This window comes from Phyllostomus discolor, chromosome 2 (genome assembly GCF_004126475.2).
Source record: "Phyllostomus discolor isolate MPI-MPIP mPhyDis1 chromosome 2, mPhyDis1.pri.v3, whole genome shotgun sequence".
Lineage (NCBI taxonomy): Eukaryota > Metazoa > Chordata > Mammalia > Chiroptera > Phyllostomidae > Phyllostomus > Phyllostomus discolor.
Genome location: NC_040904.2, coordinates 2,943,641 through 2,965,353, shown reverse-complemented (window position 1 = coordinate 2,965,353; position 21,713 = coordinate 2,943,641). Strand labels below are relative to the sequence as shown.

The window sequence follows — 21,713 nt, the reverse complement described above, 5'->3', positions numbered from 1 at the left end:
AATCGGGGCTGCCTTCCCTCGAGGCTTCTAATCTAGCCCCGTGTTTTCCATGGCACACAGGCACGGTTAGGCAGAGCCTGCCGTGGCCACAGAAAACCAAACTCACCCAGCCAGAGCTTCAGAACCGTCGGTGAGGGGCTGTGAGGCCTACCTCGGGGGAGCCAATTTCTCTTCCAGGAACTCCTCGATCTTATTCACATCCATCTTCACCTCCCCATCGAAAGTCATGAAAGGAGGGTTGGTCCCGGGAGCCAGGTTCTGCAGGTCCGCGGGTTTCCTGGGGTGGGGGAGGGGCAGCGGTGTCGGCAGCCACCAGGGTTTCGACTCTTGATCCCCAAGGCTTACCTGTGCCCTCCCCGTCGAAGAGAAGCAACCCTTGAGAGTGCCAAAGGGCGCTGTGCCTTCACGGAATGTCTTGCCAGCACTAGCAGTGTGGCCGCGTCTCGGGCCCCAGGGGGTGAAAAGGTTCACTCTCCCCAGAGCTACCAGCCAGGGTGGGGTTCGGACAGGCTTTGGAGAAGTTCAGGGCTGACCAGTAAGTGGGAGGGCAGGTTCCTTCAGGCACCCCCCATGCCCACCCCTTCCCGATCACGTGGGACCGCTGTTGTAACGACTGCTCAGCCCATGCTGGGGACAGTGCAGGGTACCGATGGGGGGGGTCGGGGGGGGGGGGGGACGTGGCCGTGAGAACGCCGTGTGTCTTGGTGTGTGCGAGCATGCACGCGTGTGTAATTAAGTAGTTATTTCGACAATGCAGAAACCTCGCCTCACCTTTTCAGGTCCACTGTTGTTACATTAAATATAACACCCTTCAGCCAGAGAATCATGAAGAGGCGCTGGGAGAACGGGCAGTTCCCGATGCTCTCGCCGTCGTAGCCGGCCTGCGGGCGGAGAGAGAACACCTGATGGGAGCCGGTCTCGCCCTCACCGCCGCCAGACGCTGCCGGGCGCACACCCGAGACGGCTGCACGTTTCTGTTCGTGGTCACGGTGCTGTAAACGTCCCTCTGCGGCCCCTCCCCTCGGCCTCTGTGCCCAGGCCGGGTGGAGGGGGCGGGGAGAGGACACGGGCACCCTTCCCGGACCACGGCCTGCTGCCCAGGGCCTCTCTGAGCCGCAGCTCGCAGGGGGAAACGATGGGAAGAGGCAATTCCCTGGGTCCTCAAAGGCAAAGGGGAAAGACACCTCGGCCCCCTCACCCTCCAGCTCTCGATCGTCTGCGGACGCCACACGCCTGTCTTTCCAGGATGATCGCACTTAAAGCCGGACCGGCAGACGCTGCCAGTGACACAGCACCCCTCTGAGTCCGGGCCGTGAGCCGCTAGGAAGGGGAACCACGGGGTAATATGCACTCTGAGACCCCAGGGTGCTCTACAGCTTTCACGTCCCCTCCTCTGACTCGCGGGGTGCAGGAAGATGGGGAGCAATTGCACTTGGGATCATTACACAGTTGGTCTCCAGGGTGGAAGTTTATGAAACGCTCCCCGTCTGACAACAAAGCTGGCCAGACTCACGCATGCGTCCTCGGGCGCAGGCTCGGAGCACACCGGATACGCATGCGCACCAGCGGAGGACCCCGGCAGGGGCCGGAGACGCGCGGGGGACTCGGGACTCCACGTGGTGGGATGGAGGCTGGCAAAGGCGGTTCCAAAACTCGCCTTCCTCCTCCTCCGTGGCACTCACGCCACACAGCTCTGGCAGGTCGTGGGGCCGGAAAAAACGCTGCGGGAAGGGCGAGGAGGTGGCCGGGACATGCCCCTCCCACCGCCAGACTTCAGCGACCCAAACAGCCGTGTTGGAGCCGGGAAGTCCCCTTATGCCCCACGCCGTTAAAATAAAAAATAAACTGAGAGAAGAGCACCCTTTGTAGGACCCGAGTGACAGAAGGACACCGGGCACAAAGCGACCTGCCGCTTGGGGAGCCGACAAAAGGAGCCCCGAGAAAACCGGACAACTAAAGAGGGCTCCGGAGACAGGCTTCGCGGGCAGAGCGTCCTAAGTCACCAGGAGGGGCCCTCGGGGACCAGACGCCCTGCAGGTGAAGAGGGTGAGACGCCCACAGCCTGGTGTTAAAACGACGTGACCGGCTCTGCACAGACGGCGGGACGCAAGTGGCCGGAACGCCCGCGGACAGGTCTCACCACCGTGAGCCAGCGGGCCGTGCGGACGGAACCCCGGAGAGTCCTGCTGCCCACCCCCCACCCGCCACGCCCCACGCAAAGTGCTGACCGCACCACGTGCAGACGAGCACCCGGAGCGCCCGCATCTTCCTTCATCACGGGTGGGACTGGAAACGGGCACAACGAGTTCGGACAACTGTGTGCGTTCGCCTCCAAAAGCCCCGCGCACGCGTTCGCCCAGTGACGGAGCGATTCCACCGCCAACAGAAAGCAGCGCGTGCGGGCACCAGACACACGGCCGCGAATGTCCTTAGCAGCGCCGGTGTGATAGCCAAACCCTGGAGACCACCCAGGCACCATGGAGAGGAGAAGGAACCACTCATGCGCAGGGTGGGCATTCCGCAGGCCCGGGCCCCACGGCGGACACGCAGTGGCTGTTACACAAGCAGCGGTGCGGATGCATCTCCTGCCACAGAGAAAGAAACCAGACTCCGAAGGATCCTGCACAGCCCAGTGCAGTTGAAGTTCAAATACAGGCAGCCGTCTCCGTGTGATGGAGGTCAGAGCCGCAGATGCCCTGGCAGCACAGGTGTGTGGTTCTGGGAGGGCGGGGAGGGGGCGCTTTCTGGTGGCAGACATGTCCCGTATCTTGGTCTGGGTGGTGGCCACGCAGGTATATTCACCAAGTCTTAAGGTTTGGGCATTTGGGTGCATGTTGTACTTAAAGAAGGGGAAAAAAGTAAAAATATTAATTCAAAAGAATATAAATACAAATGTTTGGATCCGGTAGGTCTGGCGTGGGGCCCAGGAATCTGAATTCTTAATAAGCCCCCCCCCCCGCCCGCCCCGCACAAGGCAATATGATGCCAGGGCCCATGCATGGGATGGGTGGGCTTTAGACACACGAAGGGGTACCAGTGCACCCAGACGACTGAGTCAGAGTCCCCCAGACTCTGGGTGCTTGCTTCATGCCCTTCCAGCCCCTCGGGCTCTCCCTTCCTGCCTCTGGCATGTACTGGCCGGTCCACCTGGCAGAGGGGAGGGGCTGAGCAGCCCCCCACCCAGTCCAGCTGGAGGCCGTGCAGCTGCTGGAAGTCCAACGGCGGGGGGGGGGGGGGGGGGGGGGGTGGACGGTAGTCCTGCACCTGGGCCCTGAGGCCGTGCCCCCCCGGGAGCCCCACCCCGCCTGGCCACTTTGCAGGCTGCCCTTCTCCTGCGCACCCTGTGCCGGAGTGGGCAGCACAACAGAGCCGAGTCTAGAAAGGTCCCGGCGGCTTGGGGCTTGGGATCCCTCCTAACCAGGCCGCTTCCCAGCCTGCTGCAGGCTGGGGCAGAGTCTGGCCAAGGAGGGGGGCGGGGGAGACGGGCGCAGGGACACAAAGGCACATACTTGGGCCAGCCCTGACTTGTTCCGCGGCTTCCAAGCCTCTTCTTTTTCTAGTGGGTGCACGGAGCCCGGGGAGGTCTGAGAGAGCGGGACTCTGGTTTCCTCTTCCCCTGCCACCCTGTGCTCCACACCCTCAGGGACCCTGGCACAACCCGGGGCAGACCCCCAAGAGCCCTGCCTGGGGTCTGCATGCAGCTGCGTGAGGACGGGCTCTGAGTCCGGGACGGGCGGGCCTGCCAGCACTAAGCCGCTTCCTCCCCTTCCCGTCTCTGCAACAATCTCGAACTCTCGCCAGAGTTCTCCCCTGGACTTGCTCCTGCCCTGCCCTGCATCCCGGCAGCCACGTCTTCGGGACAAATAAAGAGGGCAGGAGCCACACGCTTTAGAACATAAAAACGGCCTTTGTCACCTGACTCGCTAAAAACCTAGGCTTCTTAAGAGGCTCCCTCCAGAGCTGCAGCGGGGACCAAGCCTGTGGCCGGGGGCGGGACAGCAGTGTGCAGGGCCGCAGCGCCCACAGCTCAGAAGACCGTGATGGAGGCTGCCGTGGCACATGTCTCCCCCTCTCCACCCCCCGACACTCGGCCTTGAAACGGGATTGCTGCCCTGCAGCACGGCCAGTGGACTGAGGCTGGTACACGTTCTGGGGGAATCAGCCAGCTGCCGGGGCGGCCAGTAACGCCGCATTTACGTATCCTGTGTTGCCTCATCTTCCACTGCTCTGAGTTTTTTTTTCTGTCTCATCTGCTGCAAATGAGGGATTACGGGAACACAGTGGGAGTGATGAGGACGCCTTGCTGCCTGATTTTATTACTTTAATGTGCTTCAGCGCTGGGGCGGGGCCGCAGGAAGGGGGTGGGGGCGTGCCCACCAGAGCCCATTACCAGCCAGCCCGGGAGAGCGTGCCCGGGTCCTGGCGCTCGTGAACCAGACACGGCGACGGGACAGAGGCGGGCAAGGTGGGCGTGAGGAACCGACGGCGTGGCTGCCGTGGTGTGTGTGTTTATCTCGGGAGGCTTTACTCTCTGTCGCTGGTAACGCTCTCGGGCTAATTACGCCCCGGGCGCCGCCCCTCAGCAGGCTGCCGGGCCTGCAGGGGAAGTTCCGTGCGCCTTTCTGACAACGCCCAGGTGAGCCGCTGCGGGTCCGAGTGTCTGTGTTTCCAGCGAAGACCCAGGCGCTTGGGTGGACGACCCAGGACCGCGTGGCTGCCTTTCAGCTTCAACCGCTCTGAGCGCCCAGGGCGGCGGTTCTCGGAGGGACACGCCGAGGCCTCTGAGAAGTGTGCCGAGAAATTCCGTTCGCTGCCGAGACCCTCTGCGGCATCTGAGACGGGCAGTGACCCTGCTGCATCCCCTCCTGCGCTGGCTGCCCCCACGCACACAGGCCCGAGGCCCGGGGGGTGAGGCCAAGGGCAGCTACGGAAGCCTTCGCCTCGGGCCCTCCTCCAATCAGAGCCTCTCCCGCCTTCTCTGCGAACTCAGCTCCATTCAGATTTTTTTTTTCATTTTCCTTTAATGTCTTTTGTTTCAGGCAAATGGCCTCCGCCAGGCTGGGCTGGAGGCGCAGGTGAGGGGCAGCTCCCGCCCCCCACCTCCCAGTCGAGGGCCCCTGGCACCCCGGCCTCGGCCTGCCGACCTCAGGACCAGAGACTCCTGGCAGCTTCTCACACCCCACGCTCCCCTTCTCCCCAGCGCAGGCCAGGCATGCACTCACCACCTTGACTTCTCACCTTCTCGGCTCTACTTTCTTTCTAGAAGGTTCTGTGTGGGCCACCTTGGTAAACACATTCCGTCAAGTAAGCACTTTTCTCTACTCAGTGTCATGGAAATCGATTTGGGGGTGGAGAGGAAATAAAAAAGAGGCAAGAAACGGGTAATGTGCTAACTGCCCCTTACACTGGCCTGCAGCCAGAGAGGAACGAGGTGTGTCCTGCCTGCAGGGGGGCACGCTCGCCGAGCCCTGTGGGGGCCAGAGGGGTCTGGGGGCAGCCGGCCTGGTGGGCTCTGCCACGGGGACGAGGAGAGAGTCGGTGAGTGCAGGGGCCCGCCCCGGCTCCAGCGTTCCGGAGGGACGGGGCTGAATAACCACAGTAGCTGCCCGGGGAGGGCGGGGGTCAGAGGTGGGGCGTGGTGTGGGCGGCCTCGGGCAGCCACGGAAGCCGTTCTTCTCCAAGGAGAGCAGCGCGGCCCTGGGGACAGGCCAGGCCCCTGCTGGCCGCCGGCCCAGTTAGAAGGCTGGACACGGCGCGGCCAGGGAGAGAGTCCAAGCCAGCCCCTCGGGAGAGATGACGCCCTCCCTCGACCCGCCCACACGTTTCCCTGAGTGCTTCCTGAGGCCTCGCCCACTCCGGGAGCCGGCCATCAGATATGGGCGCTGTGGCCGGGCGCGGCAGCCTTGGCCTTTGTCAGAGCGGCCACCCTCCCGGGCTCTGTAGGGCCTTCCCCGTACTTGTCCACAGAGGCTGGGTCCCTTCCCTCGGCAGACAGTTCCACGGCAGGTACACCTGACTGTCTAGTTTGAGGAACACCCTCGGTGGCCCATGAGGCTCCAGGGGTCCTCTGCCACTAGCGTGTGACACGTGGAGTAGCTGTACTTGTAACAGAAGACGGGGGAGCAGGGACTGTTCACCTCGGCACCCAGCCTGCACCCGGGGTCTCTGCACGGGGCCCGCCGTCCAGAGCAGGGGAAACGGTGCCTCCCCAGCCAGCAGGCCCAGTGCAGGGCGGGGCGGGGGGGGGGGGGGCACTCTCACCGGGACTTTTCTTGCTGGGATCGCTCTAACCTTGGACCCCACGGAGTTGGGGGCCAGGACACAGCTGCATTCACCCGGAGGCCCCTCCAGGCCCTGGCAGAGGTCCCGGCCCGCAGGGAGCACCCCGAAGTGACGGGGCCTCCACACCAGCGGCTCCCGTGGGCCTGGAGTCTGGTCACTCCGGACAGTGCCTCGGCCCCTCCAGCTCCTCCTGGGCTGGGCCCGTGGCCTCGAGCGTCCCTTTCAGAGGCTCATGGACTCTCAGAACCGAGAGCTCTGCAGAGTGACAGCTAAGGGGAGGAAAGAGGAGATGGTGGAGGACGGGGGGGGGGGGGATGGGGAGCGGGAGGGGGAGGGGGAGAGGGAGAGGAGGAAGGGGGAGGGGGAGGACGGGCCAGGGGAGGGGAGGTATGGAGAGAACGCAAAGGGCCTGAGTCACCGGCATCAACATCTTCCCCCAGCCCCTGGGTCTCCTGGTTTGACTTCAAATGCAGTCTTTAAATAGATCTGAGACTTCCTGCTTTTGAATAATTCTGTAAGTTTAAAAAAAATGTATCATTCTTTCCATTTGCCTGATAAGTTGAAGTTTCCGCTTCAAAGCAGCATCAGGTGTCTCTGAGGCAACAGCGTGCGTGGGGGACGGGGTGGGGGTGGGGGCGGGTGCTGGAGCCGGGCAGGGCTGGTGGGCGTCAGCCTGGCCCCGCGTCTCCCTAATTGCGGGGCCCTGAGCAACTCATTTGTTCTCCCCGCGCCTCAGTCTCTGCATGTCAAACACGGGGGTGCAGATCCTGACGCCTCTCGGGGCCCTGTGATGGGCGAGAGTCTCCCGGGCACCCCATAAAGGCAGCGATTATTGTCATTATCGCCATCAACATCATCATCATTACCCTTCCCACCCTGCGCGCACCCGGACGGGCAATTACGGAATTTAGGGAACTCTGTAGCAAGGCTCAGTCCTTCTGATTTTCGTGCCAAACCGTGTGGTCCTTAAAGAACCACTGATTTTCCCTCCACAAGACAGTAACGCCTCCGATACCTGTTCCCGGGGAAAATTAGCAGCCAACGTCATTTTCTTAATTGCAAGAGCCAGCACGTCTTCAGCCAGGAGGCAGAAAGGCAGGGCCCTGGCCTGGCCTTGGTGTCCGGGAGTCACGCCAGCCCGGGGTGGGGGCAAAGGTCCAAAGGTCCAAAGGACAGGACACCCAGAGAGCTCTGGGCCCCGACCCGGGGCAGGGCGGACAGCCCGAGGGCGCTGCTTTCTTGCAGGGAACGACACCGAAGCCCTCAGCTGGTCCAAGGTAAAGGCAGGTCTCCTTTCTGACTCTGCCGTTGGCGCTGGGGGGCCTGAGCAGCCACCAGCTGCCTGCTGTCCCGTCACCTGGGGGAGAAGGGACCCCCGTCGGTATCTGAAGTTCAACGACTCGCTGGAATGGCCGATCCACAGGAAGAAAGGTTATTATAACCGACAGGGGTGGGGGCCGCAAAGAGCCTAGCTCGCCCCTTCACCGTCCGGCATGAATGTTTTTGAAGGCAATGGTCTCCAAAGTCAGTGATTTCTAAGCTGGTTTCCGAGAGCCAGCAACAGCGAACACTCCTCACTCGGCTTTCAAGGACGGTTCCAAACGATGGTGGACGTTACGGGATCGAGTCCCAGACCCCCGTAAGATGGCCCGTCACGAGTCCCATTGCACAGATGAGGAGGCTGAGGCTCAGGGAGCCCGTGGCACCCGCCCACAGCCACACGCAGGGCCAGGGGAACAGAGCCCGCTCGGGCTCTCCCAGGCTGGGTCCCGGTCATGGTCCCAGCTTCTGTCTGGGCCCTTTCCCAGCCTTCACCTGAACGTCGGTCTGTCCCCGGTGGGTGCTCCCTCCTTCGACATCTCCCACCCTGGTCTCAGAGCCCAGGGTGCACCCCCTCCCCCCGCCAGCAGCCCCCTGCCGGGTTTCTGTCTCACATCTCCAGCCCCCCTTATGGTTCTGAACCCTGCGCCGGTGCACCCCGATCGAAGGCCGTTCCCTTAGACCTCCGCAGAGCCGGACGCGAGCTCACACACTGGAATCCCGCCGCCCTCCAGCAGTGGGGCCCGGGCGGGCACCCGGCCGCTACGGCGGCCCTTGCCCCCTCCGCAGCGCAGGGATCGGGCGCCGCCCCTCAGCGTGGGCGACGCACACAACGACCTCGGCCAGGAAGCTCCCCATTGGCTGCTCCCCCTCCTTAGCCCTCCCCCCACAACTGCCCGTCAGTCCTCAGCCTGTGTTTCCTTCTGTCCTTCCTTCCCCCCTTTCCACTTTCCATATATACGCCCGTCAAGCCACTCGCTCTCCCCGATTGCTGCTGTGTCCTTAGCTGTCCCGTGTCCCCTCCCTGGAATAATTGTATCCCCCCCCCACGGAGCTCCCGCATCAGGCCTGGCCGGTGAGCGCCCCGGAGTCCCTGTGTGTGACTCTCTGGTCAGCATTCCGCCCCCCTCCCCTGCGGTCCAGTCGGGCCAGCTCTGCCTGGGTTAGCACCAAATTGCTGGCTAATTATTTCCTGCCGGTTACATTCCTTCCGGGCGGACCTCTGTCCAGAAGTGACTAACTGTTCCCTCGAGCGCCTGGCCTGTGACGTGCTCCTCCTCGCTTCCCACTCCCCTGGCAGCGCCCAGGGGCAGGCCGGCCCACCGGGCCCCTCCCTAAAAACTCCCACCAGGGAGCAACGTTAACAACGACAACACCAGGCCCCTCCCTGCGGAGAACACGGCAGGCCTGGCAGCAACCTCCTCCTGGCCCCATCTGCTTCCAAACCACCGTCTCCCCTCCCTGCCTGCCTGCCTGCCTGGGGGCTCCTTCCCCACCCACCCCGAACGACTCTCTCGGGGTGACCAGCGCACCCTGCTTCGCCTGGACTGTCCTGAGCGTCAAACTGGAAATCCATGTCCTCCCCGCAAGTCCCAGGGGAGCTGGGACTGTGGGTCACCCTATCGTCTGCCTGGATAAGAGCCTACTTCTACAGGAGGGGACAGGTTATTAAAGCGCTCACAGGTCACCCAGAGGCCGGGCGTTGCCCCTACCTCAGCAGAACAGCGGCACAGGTGACTCTGTGATCAGTCGGATGATGCCCACACACCCGCGCACCTGAGGACACGGACCGCCAGCTGCCCGGGCGAGGCAACCAGTGGCCGGCCAAGGCTGCGGGCAAGGGACAGGGGAATCCAATCCAAGACAAGCCTGGTGAATGCCCCGAGTGGCTCAGAGACCCTAACACGGGACAGCCCCGCCCTCCCGCCAGCAGGCCACCTCCAGGAGAGACAGGTGGTTACATTCAGTGCAGGTGGCAGGTGTCCCACCGTGGCCCACTCTGGGGTGACAGGCACTGCAGACCAGCAGCCAGGCCCCCCTCATTTTCTAGTCCCCATGTGCCCTCAACCAGAGCCGCAGTTTCTCTCCGATCTCCAGGTTTCCTTCCCTGGGACTGGCGAGCGGAGCACAAGCCCCTGTCCCAGTTCAAACAGGAAAGCCAGCCAGGGGGTCCCCAAGTCAGCAGCAGCCAGGAGACACCCTGGCCCACCTGAGGGGCTGCCCCCCGGGTGCTCGGGTCGGGGGATCACCATGGAGGAGCATTCCCCCAGGATTTGGCTCCCACCTCTCCTTCCAGAAAGAAGACGGAGAATTGGGTGCATCTTCTCAAAATAATTCACTGAAGGCCTTAAGATCACAGATGCCAGTTCTGGCTTTTACCAGTGTCAGTGCAAACAGAATGGCTGTTAGGAAACGACTGTGGAGTGGGCCCAGCCTCATCACGCGCAGCCTTGCAAGGAGAGCCTTCCCCCGCCGTGCTCAGGGAAGACTTGACCAAGGAACAGGGATCAAAGAGAGAGCTTAAAGGTAGAGGAAGGAACCACGAGCCAAGGAATGCAGAGGATCTCTTGAAGCTGGACAGACAAGGGTGTGGATTCTCCCCTAGAGCCCCCAGAAAGAGAGGGAGGCCTGCTGGCGCCTTAATTTCTGCCCAGCGAGCCCCACGTCAGCTTCTGACCAGTATAACTGCAGGACAATAAACCTGAGCGGTTTTTCCACGACCAGGTGTGTGATGACGCTTACTCTTTTGCTGTTGGCGCCCCCTAGTGGCGGCCTTGAGATGTACGTTCAGACTTACCACATCCGTCCATCCCTAAGCAGGTTCTGTTGGAGAATGTCACCAGTTAGCGTCTCACCCCTCTCAGAGCTAACCCTTCCCAGTTTGTGCAGGACTGGGGTTCCTGCAAACTAGGATTCTCCGTTTTAAAACCAGGGAGGTCCTGGAAAGACGAGGGCACGTTGGTCTCCATACCCCACTTGGACCCCAGGGGAAGACTAGTCGAAGAGGACCACAGCTCCCGGTCCTGGGCGCCGCGCCCACGGAGCCCCAGACACAGCTGGGCCTGGACAGCGTGCCTTTAAACTCGCAGCCCGGCTTCAGCTCAGCAGCAGCAGTGCAGGCCTTGCTCTGTAGGAGATTCTCGGTGGAAGGTGTGTGATTTGGTTTGGAGCAATGGATCACGGAGTGGGGAGCAGGGCAGTGGGGCGGAGAGACCATGGGAAAGAAATTCTAGTTCTCGCTAAAAGTGTTCACATCCAGCTTTCTCAGTTTTTGTTTGGAACTCTCTAGCTCTTTTTAAAATATATATATTTTATTGATTATGCTATTACAGTTGTCCCATTCCCCCCTTCACTCCCCTCCACCCTGCACACCCTCTCCCACCCACGTTCCCCTCCTTTAGTCCATGTCCATGTGTCATAAGTCCTTTAGCTTCTACATTTCCCACACTATTCTTGCCCTCCCCCTGTCTATTTTCTGCCTACCATCTATGCTGCTTATTCTCCGTACCTTTTCCCCTCTCTCCTCCTCCCACTCCTCCCTGTTGCTAACCCTCCATGTGACCTCCATTCCTGTTCTAGCTCTTCCACAAAATCCTTTAGAAACAGATAGCTTCTTGAAAAATAAAAAAAGGTACCTCCTTTCTCTCTATTTTTGTTTGAAACGTTCCTAAGTGTTGAGGAGGCCAAAGGCCTGGAACTGCCTGTTTAACAAAGAAGAAAGTCTAGTGCCTTGAAGATGACGAGGTTGGTTTCAGTGACGGTCTCAGGACCGTTCTATGGGTCGGGATGGGAGGGGTGGAGGCGGGGCTTGGTGTTTCTGTGACACTTTCTGCTCAGACCAAAACTAGTCAGCTCATCAAAAATATCTTAAGGTTACTCAGGGAATTTTTAAGAGATCAGGTTTAGGACCAATGTGAATTTTTAGAATGTTTTCCTTTGAATCCTGAAAGACGGCAGAAATCATAGGCTTGGTGGTTAACTTTTCAGAGAGAAGGCAGGAATCCCCAGTATGGCATGATACGAAGGATCTGGAAGCATCCACCTGTCTGAGAATGCCTTCACCAGCCTCTGTGAAAGCCCGGATCCCAAGGACTGTCTAGGAAAAGCCACAGTCTGTCAAGGTAAGTGGTGACAGTCACTCCTGCTTCCCCCAGGGCCAGCCCTGGACAGTCCCAGCAAGCTCTTACCTCCCCACAGGCCGTCCACTTCCTCATACACAACACGAAAGGGTCGCCTGGGTGACTCCTTCTACAGCTGCCACAGGTGTTTGATGAAGTGGCAAAGCCAGATGAACCCTCAGGTCTTAATTTAGTGAAGTTCACTTTGTAAAGGTATACTTGTCAGGTCTCTTTCCAAAAGAGACTTTTCAAAAGTTTAAGGCACTTTTGAGAATCTGTATGAATTAGCACAGCTGGTCACTATAGCCATGAAAGGTAGCCAAAATCTAAAATTAAATCCAGAAGATGCAAAATAGCCAAAGCAATCTTAAGAACAAAGCTGAAGGCATCACACTTCCTGATTTCAAACTATATTACAAAGCTACAGTCATCAAAACAGTATAATATTGGCATAAAAACAGGAGCATAAATCAAGTGAACAGAATAGAGAGCCTAGAAATAAAGGCACAAATATGTGGGCAGTTAATTTATAACAAAAGAGCCAGAAATAGACAACAATGCAGTAAGGACAGTCTCTTCAACAAACGATGTTGGGAAAAGACCTCGACGTGCAAAAGAATGACACCAGACCACTATCTACGCTCTACCTCAAAGTAACTCAAAAATGACCAAAGACTTGAATGTAAAATCTCAAACAATAAAAAGTCCTAGAAGGAAACGTGGGCGGTAAGTTCCTGGGCGTCAGTCATGGCGATGACGTTTCTGGATTTGACACCGAAAACTAAGGCGACCAAAGCGAAAGTAAACAGGTACAACCACACCGAACGGAAGAGCTTCTGCACGAAGGAACCATCAACAGGTGGAACGGCAACGTGCCGAGTGGGAGAGGATATTTACAAATCAAGTATCTGATAAAGGGTTAATATCCAAAATATATAAAGAACTCATTTAACGTAGTAAAAAAAATCCAATAAAAAATGGGCAAAGGATCTGAATGGATATTTTCCAAAGACGTACAGATGGCCACCATGTACGTGAAAAGATGTTCAGTGTAACGAGCCATCAGGGGAATGCAAATCTAAACCCCAGCGAGCGGTCATCTCACACCTGTTGGACTAGTTATGATCAAAAATGCAAGCGCTGGCAAGTGTCGGTTAAGAGGTAGAGAAGTGGAAACCCTTGTGTCCTGTGGGTAGGAGTGTGAACTGGTGCAGCCACTATGGAAAACAGTATGAAGGTTCCTTTAAAAATTTTTTTAAAAAAAGAACTACCATAAGATCCAGCAATTCCATTTGTGCGTATTTATCTGAAAAAAAAAAACAAACAAACAACCTAACTTGAAAAGGTGTACACACCCCCATGTTTGTTGCAGCATTATTTACAGCAGGCAAAATGTAGAAACCGCCTAAGTGTCCATCAGTGGATCGATGCATAAAGAAATTGCGGCATGTATATGCGGTGGAATATTACTCGGCCACAAAAAAAGGGAATCTTGCCATTTGTGACAACTTGGGTAGACCTTGAAACATTATGTTAAGTGCAATAAGTCAGAAAGAGAGAGACGAATACTTGATGTTTCACTTACATGTGGAATCTAAAAACAAAAACAACAAAAAATCAAGCTCACAGATACAGAGAACAGGTTGGTGGTCGCCAGAAGCAGGGATGGGGGGTTGGCACGAGGGGTGATGGGGGTCAAAGCTGTAAGCTCCCAGTATGAAGTAAATAGGTCACGGCGGTATAATGTGCATCATGGTGACCAGCATTGATCACACTGTGTTGTATATTCGAAAGTTGCTAAGAGAGTAAATCTTGAAAGTTCTCATAACAAAAAATAAAAAATTCTGTAACTCAGTGTGGTGATGAGTGTTAACTAGACTTACTGCGGTCATCATTTCACCATGTATATTTGCCATGTATATAGAAACACCAAATCACTAAGTTGTACATTTGAAACTACCGTAGTGTTGCATGTCAATTATACCTCAACAAAAATGCATACGATAACTACATCGACAGAGACACAATATCAAGTCACCTGGCATACCGAAACATAGCCACCTAGGGTAAGTACTAAGTAGATTTGATTTTCTAAATTCACGTTAGTAACAGATCTCATGGACGACGCGCTCATTGAAAACGTTTGCTTCAGGCTCAAGGACCAACAGAGCAGAGCTATTTCCAGCCAATGAGGTCGCCGGCTTCCCCGGTCGCCTCAGTGGGATTCCCTCTGAGCCGTGTCAACGGGGCAGTTAAGAACTTCAGTTCCTTAAGAGCTTCCAGACTTCAGTGTCACGTTCAGGGCTGAAGAGTAAGGCTCGAAAACTGGGACTCAAAAAGGAGGTGATGAAAGGTTGCCTTTCGTGAATAGCAATAGAATAACAGCATAGAATAAGGTGACACTACCTTACAGCGGGTGCCTGCCTACCGGGGAGGAGCTCCATGGGAGCAGAGGGGCCCGCTTCTGCATGACAATGGTACACGAGACCCTGTGAGTGCGCTCACTCCTCTGTCGCTGACACAAGGCACCCACACACAGGAAAGTAAGGAAGCTCAGAGGACTGAAAGGAGGCGGAGACTTGCTGTGGCTTAGATGTCTCCCACCCTGAGGGGGCTGCAAGCCTTAGCCTGTCCAGCCCCCCGTCACACCATCTGCACCAGATCTGGGCTGGCCCTCTGGACCCCATCTCTGCCCAGATCCACACTAACTGGTAACTGTAAGGACCCAAAGGACGGTGGGCACAGAGACCCCCCAACCAACCAGCCAGGAAGGGGGGACACCGACAGGGGCTGGCCTGACACCGTCTCCTCTGCGAGTCTACTTGGTCAAGGTCGACTTGGCGAAGTCAGGTACGCAGTGAAAAGGGCAAAAAGCAAGGGGTGCCCCAAACCAGGAACACAACCCCTCACTCTGAAAGAGAATGTTGTGCAAAAATGATCAGCGGTTTTCCGTTATGGAATTTGGGGTGCTTAGTAATGCTTGCCGAATGAATGCGTGAATGAAGGCATGAGCCGATCACCCCATCGGTCCCCTCAGTGGCCAGCACCCCGCAGCACTGGGAGCAGAAGCCCCTGCTGTCTTGGACGTGTCGAGGGCACAGTGGCAGCGGGCGGGAGGACGGGTCCACCCAGAGCAGAGCCAGCATCCGGGGCTTTACGAGGTTCACCCTCTTCCTGGCCCAGTTGGGTTACCCGCTGTGTTGAGGACAGTGAAAACCGCCCACACCAGAGAACTCTAGAGCCACACACGCACCTCAGGCGTTATCCTCTGTGGGCAGCTGAATAATTTCAGGGGATTTTTAACTGTTTCCATCTTTATTTGGATGCCACTGGTGCTGGAAGTAAGATTTTAGTAATATTCTACAAACCTTGAAAAGCTAATTCACCCAATTGGCCAAAGTATGCCACAGGCTTCAAATTTGGAAAATCTAGACGAGGGATTTTGAAAACTTCTGTTTCTGAAATATCAGTGGCTGATACCTGTTTAGAGGAAATACATTCTTCGTAAGTGGCCTGTGTTCCTGGGAAAGATGACGTGAGTGGAATTGATACACGGGCTGATTTTCCCATGGAAACAAGGATACAACAGATTATTTTCTTGGCCAAGAGCTAAGGGAACAACGTTCACAGAAATGCCCCATCAACCACAAAACCGGGGGAGGAGTCACCCATGAAAGGTGCCGTGTTCCAAAAGGCGTTATCCACCCTCTAAGCGGATGACAGCAATGACATGGGGAAAAGGCAGTAGCAACCTGACAGAGAGGCCAGTTGCTAACGCACTCAGCTAATGTCACAATTTCTTCGAGGGGCAAGGAATGCCAGAAAGCGACTTTCTTTGGGGAGGAGGTTCTGACGTTGCTGCCGTCAGAATCTGCTGCCCCCGCTCGGATGCCGGAACCTCATGCGCAGAGACCCGTCTCCTCGCCTCGCAGTGGCGAGCGCGCCACTCACTCAGCCTGACCACCCTCCCTCGCCAGCCTGAGCACGCGTGTCCCGGCTCAGCGTCCCCTCCTCTCTGCCTCCTGCACTCGGCGCGGGGGAAGGCGCAGTCCTCAGGGGTCCTGCGCGCACTTCTTGGTGAGGCGCAGGACGGGGCTGGGGCCAGCGGGGTGTGGTGGGGACAGGCCACCCTGGACTTGCGAGGGAGGAGGCCCGTGCGGAGCAAGCTGAGAGCAGAGGGCGCCCCCTCCCCCCACCGCCGGACTCCTGGTATTCCGCGATTGCCGCGCAGGCGTGACCGCCAAGGTCCAGAGGGGCTGCTGGCGGGCGACAGGCCAGCGATCCCAGCTGCGCCGTCCCCCCAGTGGGTCACCTGTCAAGCTTCTCCTCTTCTTTGCCTTTTCTGCAAGGCAGAGGGGATGCTACCTGGACAGGAAGCCAGCCGGCTGGCCCTTGTCCCCCGGTCTCTTGCCTGCCCTCTTCCGCCCTCTAGTGGAGCAACAGACACCCAGCGAGGGCCGCGGCTGCGGACCAAACCCAGAGCCTGGCGGGAAGGAGCATGCGCACAGCGCCGGAGTCCACCAGCTCAGCCCTCCCTCCCGCCCCTCGGTCCGTGTCTCACGGGTGTCGCTGATGGGTATTGTACCAGCGTCTCCGGGCACGCAGGTATCATGCATCACACTGCTTGTGAGCCTGTCACGGAAAAGTGTATCCTAAGTGCAGCAAGGCCTATTTTAGAAAAGAAAGGTTTAGTATTTTTTCTTAAATTAGTAAAAGCGTGCACAGTGAGTAACACTTCCCGTGCAGACTTTGATTGCAGAGCTGACCAATGAATGGGTCAGGCCGTCCGCGCACGCGCGTGGGTGCGTCGCTCACTGGCTGATCGGGTTCCTCACCCCAGACCACGAGGGGCTGCTGCTCGGTCTCGGGACGTGCTTCTCGCTCTCCCAGAGCCTCGGGACTTAAGAATGACTTCATCCATCCTTACACCTCGGTCCCAAGAAACGCACTGTCGACCTTAAGATTTGAAACGTAGCTCTGAGCTATTCAAAAAGCCTGTTAAACCTAAACGCACCCCCAATGCTGAGAGCATGTACTCTTTTCCACTGACAATCAACGTGTTATCAGACGGATTAGGTGGCCGTCACCCTTGACCCACAAGGCTTGATCATCGAACCCAACTGCTCTCAGCCTTCAGTTCTGGCCCAAGGCTCAGTGCTGTCCCTGTGCACTGTCACAGCGGGGGGGGACCGAGCCACAAGAAGTATGTGGACAACCAAAGGGAACTTGCCACTTGCCCTCCTGTGCGCATTAGGCTTTAAAGACTCCAGGGCTATTTTTAATCCTCGTTTAATAATATGGCCTGATACCAACTGGAGCTTTTACACAGAGATGAAGAGCGCATTTCCTTGTAAAATTCTCACGAGGAATTATCACAACAAAGGGCCGTCTTGTTCTGGAAAGTCCACTTAATGACGCAGCCTGTTTTCCTAGGCCCCGGGGGCGGGGGGGGGGGGGGTCTGCGTTCCTGGGTGACAGGACGGTTCCAGCAGGGACTGGGAGGGGCCGGGGGACTGACAAAGCGCCGGCACTGAACCCCAGGCCTGGCCACAGGGAGTGCTCCTTCCGCCCGCCCTGGTCCTGCCTTTGAACTCCTGCAAACAACTCCCTGCCTCTGACCTTGACCCTGTCCTTTCGCTGACCCGGATTTCACAGCTTAAAAGAGACAGGAACCACGTGTCCCACTTACCTATTGCCTCAGAACAACCCACCCCCCAGAACACCCTGCCCCTCAGAACACCCTGCCCTGAATGCGGCAGCCCAACGAGCCAGTTTCGTCTCAGCTCCTGATTCTGGGAGTCCGGGGCTGCATGAGGCTTGGCCAGCTGACCCGTCGGCTCCGCACGGCATCTCTGAGGGTGGGCTCTGCCCTCTGCCGCGCCCCCTTCTCTCTGGGGGACGCAGCACAATCGTCGGCTACGTGAACGAGGGCAGCATACCAGCAGGGCTGCTGGAGCAGGCGGGAGGCGTTGGGGGGTCCGGTGTTACGGCACTTGTTTTGCAGAATGTAACTTCTGTAACCCCGTGAGCTCTCTCCGTCCGAGCCAGCGCGGCCTCACCCGCCAGCCCTGGCTTCGGCCTGAGCACAGTCCTGCAGCACGTGTTCAAGTCCCGGCCTGGGGACCGCCATGCTCGTCTCTCCGCTTCTGTGGCAGGAGACTATGGCAGGGAGGTAGGCGCCGACCAGCATGGGGGAGGATGACAAAGGTCACTCTCTGGTGGCCAGCTGGTGGATGGGCTGATCTGGGGGGCCCAGGGCAGGGTCTGGGTGGGATGTCGGGGGGCTGGGCTCAGCTGGGACTGTCGACTGGGGCTCCTTCAGGTGGCCCCTGTGGCGTGGTGGCCTTGGACCGCCAGGGGGATGGAAGGGGATTGGGACGCTGGGTGAAGAAGGTGAAGGGGTTGAGAAGCACAAATTGTCCATCATAAAAACAGCCTCAGGGACGCAGAGCCCAGCACAGGGGACGTGGTCAGTCCCACTGTGACAACTGTGGAGGGTGTCGGATGGCACTGAACTCATCAGGACCACCATTTCCTAGGTTACACAGACGCCCAATAACCATGTCATACGGCTGAAACTAGCGTGGTATTGCTTGTCAACTACAACCCAGACATTTTTTACGTTTTTTTAAAAGGCGTCCAGGGGACCAGACGGACGCCGCACAGCGCTGAAGGGGGAAACTCGCAGCTGCACCCCCACCAGGTTCGGCCCCGCCCGCCCCACGCGGTCAGGCCGGTCGGGACCGGGGCAGGGGGAGAGCCCAGCCCGCTTCTCCGTCGGGGGTGGCAAAGCGTCCGCAGCCGTCTCGAAGCCACACACCGCCCTACGTTTGTGCCAAAGTGCTCTGATCATTTATTTGTGGAATCTGTTCTTTACTCACTGGAGAAAACGTCAGCAGTGTCTAGAAGCAGTGGTGTGTAGGTGTGTGTGTATAAACACATTATATATGATATGTACATACATACCATACTACATGCACACATGCATATGCATGTACACATGCATACAGTACACGTATATATACACATACTGCACACACACACTCAGCGATGGGCCGCACGGCGCATCCGTCACACGCCCCGGGCTCCCGGCACCAGCAGCTCCATGTTGCTGCGTCACTGCCGCTTACGGCACAAAGGATCGTCGCCCGTGGGCTGCGGCGCCCCCTCCGAGTCTGATGCGTGCACAGCTCTTAGGTTCTCCTGAGCGCTGGACTCTGTGCTCGGAGAGTTCAAGGACACAGAGAGGCACTGAGGGCGGCCGCCCGAGGGAGCAGAGCCGGGGGCACGGGCCTGGAGCTCAGACAAAGGGAACAAAGCTGGGGAGAGATTACGCCTTCCCAAGAGTCTGTGAGCTCGCCGCCTCAGAGACCCTGCCACTGAAGGCACCAGAAAGGTATTGATTTTCCCCACTTAGGGAGAAAGCCCGGTATTCCCGGATTCCAGGCCCGTAACTCTGAGACCCTGAGTGGCCTCCAGCTCCTGGCGGCCGCGGTCCGCTCCGTGCGTGTGCACGTGCAGTGGCAGTTGTCCCGGGAGCCCCATCGGGACCCGTGGACCCCCACCAAGGCAGCAAAGACGTCCCCGCCCTGAGCCCTTGTCCCCCACCCCCCTGCGGCTAAAGGTGGGCCCAGCTTTGGGGGAGCTGCCGCGGGCACCTAACGAGGGTCTTCCTACTGGACCGCAGCATCCTAGCCGCCCCCACCCCGACCCCGGAAGGTTGGAAACTACAGACCTAAAGCCTCAGACAGACCGGGCCCAGGCCCCCTCCTCGCCCAGCAGCCCCGCACGGGCATGTGGAGGGGTCCGGCCTCGAGGACGGCTGGGCATCGCACACTCCGAGACGAGGGGTGCTGCATGGCAGGCACCTCCTCACCGGTCCGTCTCCTGCCTCTCAGGGAGGATGGACAAATGACCGCCCAAGGGCGTGTGGGGCAGCCAGCTGGGTCCCCCGGCCTGTGGCTGGAGTCACATGGCTGTGGGCGACTTCGTGTCTTTGGGGTCGGCACCGGTGGTCGGTGCTGCCAACACGCTGCTCCACCCGCCACTGAATATATATTTCTGAAAACACTCCATTGCTTTTAGACGCTGCTGAACTTTTCTTAAACCAATTCCAGCTCGTAAAGAACTGGATCTATCAGTAAACCACCAGAGCGTTCCGGCATCCCCCGAAATCACACAGTGTTCCGCGTAGACACGGCCACACCCCCTCCGACACCGGCCCCGGGGAGAAGCGGGCCGGTTCCCCCGAATCCGGCGGGGGTGAGCTGTGTGCTCTTCCTCCCCGGGGCTGTGCGGTGTCTGCCTGGTCCCCGCCCATCCAGGCCGCCACGCCGCAGGGGCCACCTGAAGGTGCCCCAGTCGACAGTCCCAGCTGAGCCCAGCCCCCCCAACACCCCACCCAGACCCCGCCCTGGGCCCCTCAGACCAGCCCGTCCGCCAGCTGGCCACCACAGAGTGACCTCTGTCACCCTCCCCCACGCTGGTCAGCACCAACCTCCCTGCCATAGTCTCTCTCCTGCCGCAGAAGCGGAGAGGCGAGCATGGCGGTCCCCAGGCCGGGCCTTGAACACGTGCTGCAGGACCGTGCTCAGGCCGAAGCCGGGGCTGGCGGGGTAAGGCCGCGCTGGCTCGGACGGAGAGAGCTCAGGGGTTACAGGAGTTACATTCTGCAAAACGTGTGCCGTGACACCGGACCACCCAACGCCTCCCGCCTGCTCCAGCAGCGACGCCTGCACACCGTCTTCAGTCGTCCATCCGTCCGTCCCTTGTGCGCCCGGCACAACCTTCCAGAGAGGAGGGGGCGCAGCAGAGGGCAGAGCCCGTGCTCACAGAGCCAGGGGCCAAACCTCGGTGGTCACCTCCCGCCCGTCACTGCCCTCCGGCCACCCCGCCCTTCCAGGGCATTTACTTCCAGGGGATTGCCTCCTGAGCGGCATCTGAACGGTTTCCTTCTGGGTGGTTCGTGGGGCGAAGGCCCCGGGAAAGCCGCCTTCATCACCGTCGGTGGCTGTTGCAACCCCAGCCCCAAGCGCATGGTCTGGCACGCAGCAGCTCATCGGTAAATACTTGCTTTAAGTAGCCTCTTGGGTCCCAGATACTAACTCCGTGATACGGGGGATGGAACCACAGCCCCCACTTCTCCGCACGGCCCAAGACTCCGCCTGTGCCGTGTGCACGGCCGAGCGCAGAGGGAGGAGAAAGAGTGAGTCCCTCGACCGGGTAAAAGCCGGGAACTGGAGGAGTTTTACTCTGCTGTTTCCTCGCGGGCGCCTGTAGGCCTGGGCGCGCCCCTGCAGGCTGAAGAGGGACATGCGTGTGTCAACATGACCCGTGTTTCTCCAGAGCTGCCCCCTCAGAAGGTCCAGAACCACCGTCCCGAGGGATCTCCGAGGCTCGCGTCTTTCGGTTCCGCCCCTCGGTCACCGACCACAAGGTTCCGCGTCCCCCGCCCCGGACCCTGCACACGGGGTTTGCCGACAGTCTCGCTGTGCTCCGGTTCCTGCGCTGGGCCAACCGTGAGCACAGACACACCTGTCTGGGAGACACACCCTCACAGATGGTACTGTGACCCACTCATCACAGGCGGGTCCTCGCCACGGTGGGGGGGGGGGGGTCTGTGTTTGTGGGAATCAAGTTCGTCCGATAGGTGGCCAGGCAAGGTCAAAGACGGAGCAGTGAACTTTATTTTGAATAGGAATTCTTACGGTGTGAAAAGAGAATTTGATCCTGAAAGGCTATGTGCTTGATAAAATGTGACCTGCTCACTAAAAGAAAGGGAGAGCCCTGGCTGGGGTGGCTCAGGGGGTGGGAGCATTGTCCTGTAACCAAGAGATTGCAGGTTTGATTCCCGGTCAGGGCACGTACCTAGGTTGCAGGTTCGATCCCCCACCCAGCGATGTACGAGAGACAACCAATCTATGTTTCTCTCTCACATCGATGTTTCTCTCTCCCCCTTCCCCTCTCTCTAGAAGCAATGGGGAAAAAATGTCC

At 58.6% G+C, this 21,713-nt stretch overlaps 1 protein-coding gene across 1 annotated transcript in view; it reads right to left on the bottom strand.

Moving 5' to 3' along the window:
* The window catches only part of CLIC6 (chloride intracellular channel 6), a 36,622-nt gene that overhangs the window by 7,576 nt on the left and 7,333 nt on the right, over positions 1 to 21,713 (bottom strand). The window contains exons 2-3 of the mRNA XM_028503957.2: positions 772 to 881; positions 152 to 277 (exon numbers count right to left, since the gene is read on the bottom strand). Of these exons, the coding sequence (XP_028359758.1) occupies positions 152 to 277; positions 772 to 881 (236 nt within the window). The remainder of the gene's footprint in view (positions 1 to 151; positions 278 to 771; positions 882 to 21,713) is intronic.